General features: G+C 42.5%; 1 protein-coding gene across 15 annotated transcripts in view; it reads right to left on the reverse strand.

The window, feature by feature from the left end:
• The window catches only part of LOC129864066 (guanine nucleotide exchange factor VAV2-like), a 249,802-nt gene that overhangs the window by 167,843 nt on the left and 69,807 nt on the right, over nt 1-12,152 (reverse strand). For all 15 annotated transcript variants that reach the window (XM_055936637.1, XM_055936632.1, XM_055936630.1 and 12 more), the window contains exon 2: nt 8,923-9,039. In XM_055936637.1, the coding sequence (XP_055792612.1) occupies nt 8,923-9,039 (117 nt within the window). The remainder of the gene's footprint in view (nt 1-8,922; nt 9,040-12,152) is intronic.

Below are 12,152 nucleotides of genomic sequence, written 5' to 3' on the forward strand. Positions count from 1 at the left end.
TTCATTCATGCCCTCTAACTTCCCCTTCACTGCAACAGTTTTCATTATTTATAGCTGAGTTTACATAACTCCTGATTACTAGTAGAATCCACTATTATCTATCTATCTGACCTGCTTATTCAGGCAAACTGGATATACAATACTGTAAATAACAAGCACATAAAGTGAAGCATCCTATTAAATGCAGGCTGCAGTTTCCTTGATAACTAGTCCCTCACTTCTGGCCAGCCATAATCCCCTGAATAGACACTGGCAGCCTTGGGCCAGGGCCAGAGGCATGTGGCTGGTCAGTGAGGGGCAAGGCCCAGAGTGAGGTTGGAATCTACCTTGGCAGACTGCAGAATCACATCACACCGACACCGTCTCAGAGTCTACACAATGGCTACAGCTGGTAGCTAAGACTTATCACAACACACTCAATGAACAGAGAGGGTGGGGTCGACTGGAAAGAAATGAGAGACAGAGGGGAGAGAGAGAGAGAGAGAAAGGAGAAAGCACGAGAGAGAGAGAGGAGAAAGCGAGAGAGAGAGTGAGAGAAGGAGGAAGAGATGGATATGAGAGAAGAGAGAGATAAATTGAAGCTGAAAGAAAGCAGTTTGCTCAAATGAATTGGGAAAGACTGGTGTCTGGTGGTTGCAGTGTCCCCTCCACTCTTCCTCCTCCCTCCATCATTATCCTTTTCCCTTTTCTCTTTCTCCACCCAAGCAGAGTCATTTAGCCAATAGCATCCTGTCCTACCTGACCCCATTTCTTCTCCTCACTGCTGGCATGACAACCAAGGGACACATCTACACAGCCAAGACAAACATTCTTTCTCTTGAGAGACTGAGTCCTTCGTTGTCTGAATGTTGCCTACTTCCAACTCTGTTCCCTGATTCAAACTCACAACAATGGCAATTTTGATGTAGAGTGGGATGCCTCTGAAAGAGATTTGCACATAATTGCAATGCGTTTGACTGTAAATTGTCCCACTGTCCTTCAGGTTACTTTAGTAAAGTATGTGTTGCTTCAAGCCTTCATCTCTGGGCTTATTCTCATTGCACAGCCAGTCAGACAGGTTTGCACACAGCCACTATAAAATGCCATTCACCTTGATGCCACAATATCAATTCAAAGAACTGCAGTCTGAAAGCCCAGCTAGTCCATGAATCAGTCACGATTCAAACTAAGTTTTGTGTAGAAAGAATATAAACTACCTACGCTGTCTGCGTTTTAAAGAATGATGCTTTGCCTACCCATACAAATTTAAAGAAAAATGCATTTCAAATACATATATCTACATTTGCATATTTTCTCAAATTAATGTAATGCCTGACAATATTCCAGAAATGCTTGGCTATGACATCTAGTCTACAGGGTGGCCAAAGTGCTTCCTAATGAGGCTTCTTAAATTACTCTTTAGAAATTGATCAATGGAGATACTTTTTGGGGCCACCAAGGCAAAACTTTGGCAGTGATATAAATTTTAATTGTGATGGTGAGTAAAAACAAACCTTTAGATTTGACAAAATTTTAACATGGTCATAAAGAGCACATTCAACTTCATAAAAAACATCCCAAGAGTTAAAAAAAGAGACTATAATAAGTGCCTCTCTTCAGCTTAATTAAATAAGAGATTGAGCACTAGGCTGTTATTTTTAGCAAAAACTATTGCTCTCTCTTGTTATGGTGTGTTCGTAACCAGGTGGGAAGTGGAAATACCACATCTGGTAAAAATCCACTTGAGTGGCACTCCAGCTGGTAATTACTAGTTAAATCAGCCATGAATCCCCTTGTGACAGGAGGAATGGAAGTTTGTTGTGTGCAACAGAGAGGGGCAATTGAATGCATGATTCACCATTTATTTTATTTCTTGCCTGTCTATCTATGGTTAACAGAGTTGATGTGTTATGCTCGACCCCCTCAGTTTTACACCAAAAAACACCTGAAAACTGCCAAAAAAGAGACCACATAACAGGGTTGACCTTAAAATGAGGGACAGAATCACTAATAACATGAAATAAATAGTGATCTTCACAAATACCTTTGTCGAATCAACGACATAATTAGGACCTTACAATGACGGTGGAAAGTGAGAAATGTTGGGGTTAAAATCTTCCTTGAAGTCACAGAGGGGCACGTCAAAATGCTGCATTGTGCCACTTTAGCAAGTCTTTATTCATACTGAATATCAAATTGATTGAATTCTCCATGTGGTCTATATTAAAGGGCACCTTAATTCATATAACAGGCTTTGAAATTCAATACTGGTGCATTATTTCTACTTGAAAAAGAAAAGGAGAGCCTCACACTAGGAGCTCAGATGCCATAATGTAATAACCAGCGTTTGGACAGACTGTCTTCATCAGGGTATAATGAAGACAGACTGTCTTCATCAGGGTATAATGACAAACACTAGGTCACTAGTTTATATAGTTTATATATAGGACACACACAGGTGTCTGTAATTGGCTGGCTGTGGCTTGATGTCATTAGTTGATTTAGAGATATAACAGAACACATACAAAAGCATGATTTTTACTCAACACATCAAAGGAACACAAAAGGCACTAACTTCGTGGAATGACCCAGTACACGCTAAGTTCTTCCCATTGGACGTTGGTTGCAATGCTCTCGTCAAGTTAGTTTGTTTATTTGTCATATGCACATGAAGGAGTCATTTATTTTTGTCATTTAAATGCATGTTAGTGTTTTTGGAATGTGTCAAGTACAATAAAAATGCATTTTTGACTAAATGTACTGTCATTTGAAGACTTGGAGCGTGGCTTGTTGGGGGCATGGCTTTATCTTAGTGATTTTTGGCCACATTTGTGATACCAAAGAGCCTACTAAAGTTTTATTGTTAAGACAGTCACCATTTCATTACAGTATGATTTGGCCAAATTTGCCATATATTTGAATAAAAACACAAATTTCTTACAAATGCATGTTGGAATATATTTTGCAAAACATTTCCAAATATATTGATAAATACATCTGAAAATATATTCTTTAATGTATTTCAGAATGTATTTGGAAATATATTTAAATACATTTTACATACATGTATATATACATTTTAAATACATTCCATAATATATGGTGGAATGTATTTCAAATGTATTAAATAAAAGTTTTTGACATTATTTTGACAATTTTAAATATTTCACATGTACACTAAAAAATGTATCGAAATATTTTTATTATTTTATTTTTTTCCCCCCGTATGGGTAAATAAGATGACAGTGCAGTTGGCTGTCAGATCGTCCATCTCTCATCATCGCCCCCCAGTCACAGACAGACATGAAATCAACCAATACTGATAGATGGTTAACAGGTGTAGTCTAATTACAGACATCATCTCTACAGCCAAACAAACTGACTGCCATGTCATTTAAATGACAGACATGTTTATCTGGGAAGCTAATTAAAAGGTAGAAAATCAAGGCTGTTGGGTTTGGAGGTAGTGGAGGGAGCCTTTAGAGGCAAGTGTTCTCCTGGGTCTACTGTAATAAGCTATTTTCAACACTAATGATGCCATAATGAATATATAATGGGTGGGGTGGGGGAACGAGGGGCTCTATCCCAGGTGAGAAAGGTGTGATCGTGGTGAGAGGGGGGTTGGGGTGCAGGAGGAGGGTATTGTGGACGAATGTGTGGAGGAGAGAGGGGGAATGGGGAGAAGGTTTGAGGGGGGGTCCATCTGTTTCAACAACCCAGAACCAGGGCACTGAGAGGGGAGTGGGAGGAGGGTCTGAGGGGGCAATTGCCTGCTGCAGCAGTGGGGCCCAGGAGAGGCCATCATTAGAGTGAGGGAAAAGGACCGGGTTGGGGGGGGGTGACCTCTGTTGACCCTGACAGTCAGTCAATGTGGACATATGAGAGGATGAAGAGGAGGAGACAAAGCTGATTAATCTAGATCAGATGCATCCCACCCCCTCTAACCCATACCCCCATTTTCCCATACTCCTCTCTCTCTCTATCCTCTCTGAAATGTATGATTTTGGGTTAAGATGGCTTCTAAGTTTTATGTGTGCTTGTTTTTTTTAAATGGTCGAATTAATAAACTAAACTAAGCTGAGCCATCTGCAGCTTACTGACTGACTTGTTGGAATGCTGCTGGGCTCCTCTGTGTATTAAGACAGTGTAGAGGCACTTTGAAGCTAGTGTTGGTGTTCGACAAACCCACAGAGCGGAAGACATCCCAGAAGGTAAGGGAGATGGCAGGGATGAGAAAGGGATGAGACATCTCTCTGTCTCCCAGGTTGGTTCTCAATCATCCTTTTCATCAACATGGCTATGCATTAAGTGTTTTGACGATCTTATTTGTATATGGTAATGTACGAGAAATAATGTGTATACAACGGAAATGTATGTGGTGCTGAGCATTATAAAACATGAAGAGAAGTCAAATTGTTTAAGATAAACAAAGTTCAGTTTATCCTGCTTTCATCACAAGGAAACAAAGGAGTGGGAAGTAAAGCATCACTGAGTGATATGAGCCTTTCTATAACAAGAAAAATACCCTCCTTTATCTTTGGCTTACAGGGCACGCATGCACACACACCCATACACACACACCCATACACACACATTTAAATGTAAGCCACATTAGAGGGGATCTGCTCACTTCAATATATTATAATGTGATGCTTGCCCTTAATGGAAAATCAATGAGAAGACAAGCCCGCTACCTCTGAGACCATGCAAAATGCAATTTCCAAATTGACATGTGGAGGGTGTGTGTGATTGATTCTGACTGGTGCCCCATTTTAATATTGTTTACCGTGAGCTCATTGACTCTCAGGCATTGTCCTCTGGTTCATCTACAACACGCCAAATGACAGGCCTCTTTCTTTTTCAATCCCGCTCTCTATCCCTCCCGCCCTCTCTCTCTCTCTCTCTTTGACTCGTCCATGTCCATATTGCTGTCAGATGAAGATTTTCATGGGGTTAAATGCCAATAAAGCCTGGATGACATGGCCAGAGGGTCTGATTATAGTCACTGTGAACATTAAAGTATGTCCTGTAACAAATTCAAACCTGTTCCCAATCAGACATTTCCACACACCTCAAACTTCAGCCCTGGAAGGCCATTTACAGCATCAATAAACACCCCTGACCTGACTCATTCCACCTAGATACAACAGTGCAAAAGACCAAACAAAATCCAAGCATCACAGTATACAGTTGTGGCTAAAGTTTTGAGAATGACACAAATATTAATTTCCACAAAGTTTGCTGCTTCAGTGTCTTTAGATATTTTTGTCAGATGTTACTATGGAATACTGAAGTATAATTACAAGCATTTCATAAGTGTCAAAGGCTTTTATTGACAATTACATGAAGTTGATGCAAAGAGTCAATGTTTGCAGTGTTGACCCTTCTTTTTCAAGACCTCTGCAATCCACCCTGGCATGCTGTCAATTAACTTCTGGGCCACATCCTGACTGATGGCAGCCCATTCTTGCATAATCAATGCTTGGAGTTTGTCAGAATTTGTGGATTTTTGTTTGTCTACCCGCCTCTTGAATATTAACCACAAGTTCTCAATGGGATTAAGATCTGGGGAGTTTCCTGGCCATGGACCCAAAATATCGATGTTTTGTTCCCCGAGCCACTTAGTTATCACTTTTGCCTGATGGCAAGGTGCTCCATCATGCTGGAAAAGGCATTGTTCGTCACCAAACTGTTCCTGGATGGTTGGGAGAAGTTGCTCTCAGAGGATGTGTTGGTACCATTCTTTATTCATGGCTGTGTTCTTAGGTAAAATTGTTAATCAGCCCACTCCCTTGGCTGAGAAGCAACCCCACACATGAATGGTCTCAGGATGCTTTACTGTTGGCATGATACAGGACTGATGGTAGCGCTCACCTTGTCTTCTCCGGACAAGCTTTTTTCAGGATGGCCCAACCAATTGAAAAGGGGATTCATCCGAGAAAATTACTTTACCCCAGTCCTCAGCAGTCCAATCCCTGTACCTTTTGCAGAATATCAGTCTGTCCCTGATGTTTTTCCTGGAGAGAAGTGGCTTCTTTCATGCCCTTGACACTAGGCCACCCTCCAAAAGTCTTCGCCTCACTGTGCGTGCAGATGCACTCACACCTGCCTGCTGCAATTCCTGAGCAAGCTCTGTAGTGGTGGTGCACCAATCCCGCAGCTGAATCAACTTTAGGAGACGGTCCTGGTGCTTGCTGCACATTCTTGGGCACCCTGAAGCCTTCTTCACAACAATTGAACCGCTCTCCTTGAAGTTCTTGATGATCCGATAAATGGTTGATTTAGCAATCTTACTGGCAGCAATATCCTTGCCTGTGAAGCCCTTTTGTGCAAAGCAATGATGTCGGCATGTGTTTCTTTGCAGGTAATCATGGTTGACAGAGGAAGAACAATGATTCCAAGCACCACCCTCCTTTTGAAGCTTCCATTCTGTTATTCGAACTCAATCAGCATGACAGAGTGATCTCCAGTCTTGTCCTCGTCAACACTCACACCTGTGTTAACGAGAGAATCACTGACATGATGTCAGCTGGTCCTTTTGTGGCAGGGCTGAAATGCAGTGAAAATGTTTTTGGGGGATTCAGTTAATTTGCATGGCAAAGAGGGACTTTGCAATTAATTGCAATTCATCTGATCACTCTTCATAACATTCTGGAGTATATGCAAATTGCCATCATACAAACTAAGGCAGCAGACTTTGTGAAAATTAATATTTGTGTCATTCTCAAAACTTTTGGCCACAACTGTACATTGGAATCACAGGAGGTTGGTGGCACCTTAATAGGGACAAATGGGCATGTGGTAATGACTAGAGTGGAATCGGTGGAATGCTATCAAATGTGTGGTATGCTTTTCATGTGTTGGATGCCATTCCATTTGCTCCGTTCCAGACATTATTATGAGCCGTCCTCCCCTCAGAAGACTCCACTGCTTGGCACTACATATATGACCCAATAGCCTGGCGAGATCTCAGCACTCCCCCATGGAACGCACTGAGTTGGTTCATGGTAAATTGGATTAGCTGTAAAGAGAGGCGTCCAGGTTAACGTGCCCTGGATCACACACGAATCACACACACACTCTAAGGGTGTAATAATTAGTCCAAACAGTTCTCATTAGTCCAAACAAAACAAGAGCTTCATTTGGACAAATTCAGGTTGGTCCTTCCCTGTATGATTTAATTTACTTCCTTTTAAGAAATGTTTTGTAACATAATTGACGGAATGAATATACCCAAAGGGCAAGTGGACAAAACACACACACACAGCTTCCAGGAAAATCCATGAACCGTCTTCTCACACACTGGCATAAAACAAAGATACACATATTCACCCAAACACATTCACATTAACTGACACATGCACAAAGCGCTGACCCTGAAGTGTGACACCGTATGCTCTGATAGCTGAAATGCACAATAGGCCGCTGCTACAGCAGACAGATCTGACTGTGAGCTGTAACTAATATCCCTATTACATCTCATCCATCAAAAACATCCCATATTGAAATCAACAGAGCAGCAAGCTTATCATTCCAACAAGAGCGCTTTTTAGATACAAGTGGCACAATCTATTTTCTGCAGGAGCAACAGTGTTGCATTTTATATACAGTGCATTCGGGAAGAATTCAGACCCCTTGACTTTTTCCACATTTTGTTACGTTACAGCCTTACTCTGAAATTGATTCAAGTGTTTTTTTCCCCTCATCAATCTACACATATTGAGCGGCAGGTAGCCGAGTGGTTAGAGCGTCAGACTTGAAACCGAAAGGTTGCAAGATCGAATCCCTGAGCTGACAAGGTAAAAATCTGTCGTTCTGCCCTTGAACAAGGCAATTAACCCACTATTCCTAGGCCGTCATTGAAAATAAGAATTTGTTCTTAACTGCCTTGCCTAGTTAAATAAAGGTATATAAAATAATAACATTACCCCATAATGACAAAGCAAAACCAGGTTATATCAGACCAGAGAATTTTGTTTATCATCGTCTGAGAGCCTTTAGGTGCCTTTTGGCAAACTCCAAGCGGGCTGTCATGTGCCTTTTACTGAAGAGTGGCTTCCGTCTGGCCACTCTACCATAAAGACCTGATTAGTGGAGTGCTGCAGAGATGGGTGTCCTTCTGGAAGGTTCTCCCATCTCCACAGAGGAACTGCAGAGCTCTACCAGAGTGACCATCGGGTTCTTGGTCACCTCCCTGACTAAGGCCCTTCTCCCCGATTACTCAGTTTGGCCGGACGTCCAGCTCCAGGAAGAGTCTTGCTGTTTCCAAACTTCTTTAATTGAAGAATGATGGAGACTACTGTGTTCTTGGGGACCTTCAATGCTGCAGACATTTTTTGGTACCCTTCCCCAGATCTTTGCCTCGACACAATCCTGTCTCAGAGCTCTACGGACAACTCATTCGACCTCATGGCTTGGTTTTTGCTCTGACATGCACTGTCAACTGTGCGACCTTATATAGACAGGTTTGCACCTTTCCAAATCGTGTCCAATCAAATGAATTTACCACAGGTGTACTCTAATCAAGTTGTAGAAACATCTCAAGTATGATCAATGGAAACAGGATGCACCTGAGCTCAATTTCGAGTCTCATAGCAAAGGGTCTGAATGTAAAGAAGGTATTTCTGTTATTTTATTTTTTTTAAATTAGCAACATTTCTAAAAACCTGTTTCCACTTTGTCATTATGGGGTATTGTGTGTAGATTGCTGAGGATTTGTATTTGATCCATTTTAGAATAAGGCTGTAATGTAACATAATGTGGAAAAAATCAAGGGGTCTGAATACTTTCCGAAGGCACTCTATATCACATTGGGAAAATAGATCCCATTTCTGAGTAAGCCAAGATATTGGGCAGGGCATAACACTCCACACTTCAATAGCTGCACACACAGCCTCATCGCCCAAACCACAATGACCTCCATTCAACACCAACATCACTCACCTTGCCGAAATCCCTGACATCGAACAGGTCAAATGGGTCAAACAGCTCACTGTTACGCAGGCCAAACTTGTCGTGGCACACCTTGAGGAACGTCCGGATGTTCTTCAGACAGAGAAACTGGAAGAGAGAGAGAAGAAACACCTCAAGGTCAGAAACAGTGTGGGATAAGATTTGTGATGATGTGTACTGGTGAGCTCCCGTCCATTTGGAAACTCCACTCCATTGCTTGCTAGTCCCTCAGTTTGCGCCAAACACAGACTGTTTGATAATGTTTGTTTATGTTGCTTACCTTTTCAAACAAATTCATACCGAGACGTGCCATATGTACGTATTAGTTATCCAGCAGGTGCGTGCTCTCAGTAATTAGAAAGTTATATGTTGAGGGGTGTTTTCCTGATAATATTCTTTACCTGTTAAATGTTTACGTGATACCTATTGAAGGATAATGATTATAAAGTGACATGTGAATCTGAAAATAAAAGAGGGAAATTGCTGACCCTGTAAAACAACACATTTCACTGCACCTATCCGGTGTATGTGACAATATCACATATCAACTCAGCAAAAAAAAAAAAGTCCTCTCACTGTCAACTGCATTCATTTTCAGCAAACATAACATGTGTAAATATTTGTATGAACATAAGAGTCAACAACTGAGACATAAACTGAACAAGTTCCACAGACATGTGACTAACATAAATGGAATCATGTGTCCCCGAACAAAGGGGGGGTCAAAATCAAAAGTAACAGTCAGTATCTGGTGTGGCCACCAGCTGCATTATGTACTGCAGTGCATCTCCTCATGGACAGCACCAGATTTGCCAGTTCTTGCTGTGAGATTTTACTCCACTCTTCCACCAAGGCACCTGCAAGTTCCAGACATTCCTGGGGGGAATGGGCCTAGCCCTCACCCTCCAATCCAACAGGTCCCAGACGTGCTCAATGGGATTGAGATCCGGGCTCTTCGCTGGCCAAGGCAGAACACTGACATTCCTATCTTGCAGAAAATCAGCCATACTGCTCGTTCTGTTCGTGGTGGCGTTGTCATGCTGGAGGGTCATGTCAGGATGAGCCTGCAGAAAGGGTACCATATGAGGGAGGAGGATGTCTTCCCTGTAATGCACAGCGTTGAGATAGCCTGCAATGACAACAAGCTCAGTCCGATGATGCTGTAACACACCGCCCCAGACCATGACGGACCCTACACCTCCAAATCGATCCCGCTCCAGAGTACAGGCCTCGGTGTAACGCTCATTCCTTCAACAATAAACGCGATTCCGACCATCACCCCTGGTGAGACAAAACCGCGACTCATCAGTGAAGAGCACTTTTTGACAGTCCTGTCTGGTCCAGCGACGGTGGGTTTGTGCCCATAGCTGACGTTGTTGCCGGTGATGTCTGGTGAGGACCTGCCTTACAACAGGCCTACAAGCCCTCAGTCCAGCCTCTCTCAGCCTATTGCGGACAGTCTGAGCACTGATGGAGGGATTGTGCGTTCCTGGTGTAATTCGAACAGTTGTTGTTGCCATCCTATACCTGTCCCGCAGGTGTGATGTTCGGATGTACCGATGTCACTGCGAGGACGATCAGCTGTCCGTCCTGTCTCCCTGTAGCGCTGTCTTAGGCATCTCACAGTATGGACATTGAAATGTATTGCCCTGGCCACATCTGCAGTCCTCATGCCTCCTTGCAGCATGCCTCGGGCACATTCACGCAGATGAGCAGGGATCCTGGGCATCTTTCTTTTGGTGTTTTTCAGAGTCAGTAGAAAGGCTTCTTTAGTGTCCTAGGTTTTCATAACTGTGACCTTAATTGTCTACCGTCTGTAACCTGTTAGTGTCTTAACGACCGTTCCACAGGTGCATGTTCATTAATTGTTTATGGTTCATTGAACAAGCATGGGAAACAGTGTTTAAACCCTTTACAATGAAGATCTATTTGGATTTTTACGAATTATCTTTGAAAGACAGGGCCCTGAAAAAGGGAATTTCGTTTTACTACATTTGGGAACTGCTGTGAACATCAGAAATGTTTCTAGCTCAATCCAACTCCTAGTTTTTTATTTTTATATATATATTTTTTTTTTATTTAACCTTTATTTTACTAGGCAATTCAGGTAAGAACACATTCTTATTTACAATGACGGCCTACCCCAGCCAAACCCGGACAACGCTGAGCCAATTGTCTGCCACCCTATAGGAGTCCCAATCACGGCCGGATGTGATGCAGCCTGGATTCGAACCAGGGACTGCAGTGACACCTCTTGCCTTAGACCACTGCGCCACTCAGGATCTGTAATAAGCAATATCATTGTTACATCTTTTAGAGAATAGGCCTATTTAATTTCCTGGTCATGATTGACAGGCTCTCCACTTCCTCCTCCTTCCTGTATGTATGCTAAGCGTGATTAAACACGATGCCAGGCTGATTGTGCTCCTGAGGCTCTGTCTGAAGCTGGGACTGAAGTAGTACATCTCTGACTCAGATAACACAGGCAGAGAGCAGAGAGACACCTGTCTCCTAGCAATATCCCCCTATAACCCATGTCATAGTATCTCATAGTAGTACCAATGACTCAAACCAACACTACACTCTTAGAAAAAAATGTGCTATCTAGAACCTAAAAGAGTTCTTCAGCTTTCCCCAAAGGAGAACCCTTTCAATGACCCTTTATGGTTCGAAATATAACCCTTTTGGTTCCAGGTAGAAACCTTTTGGGTTCCATCTAGAAGCCTTTCCACTGAGGATTCTACAAGAAACTCAAAAGGGTTCTACCTGGAACCAAAAAAGGGTAAATACCGGGGAACAAAAAGGGTTCTCCTATGGGGACAGCCGAATAACCCCTATAGAACCCTTTTTTCTAAGAGTGTAGGGTCACCTCTTCAGGTACAGGAGATGTGATGTATGAACTGTGCTTTCCCTCTAGCATGGATTTAGACATCCTTGTGAATTTGCCAGTACATATCAGACACCACTTGGTAGAAGCCACCGGCCCTATGCACTGATGTTATACTAGATCAACCTGCTCTCTCAGTTAGGAATGAGAAGAGTGTGTACCACATATCCAATATTCCATGCATGGTGACGTTATAGAATTGGCTAAATGATCTTGTGCATCAGAGTGAATCTCTTCATGAGTAAATGTGTTTCTGCAATAAGTACAATGTATCAGACTACGGGTGAGAGACAACCAGAAGTACCGCGACAAAACAATAACGCAGCAGCATTAT

Source organism: Salvelinus fontinalis, chromosome 10 (assembly GCF_029448725.1).
Source record: "Salvelinus fontinalis isolate EN_2023a chromosome 10, ASM2944872v1, whole genome shotgun sequence".
NCBI classification, from domain to species: Eukaryota; Metazoa; Chordata; class Actinopteri; order Salmoniformes; family Salmonidae; genus Salvelinus; species Salvelinus fontinalis.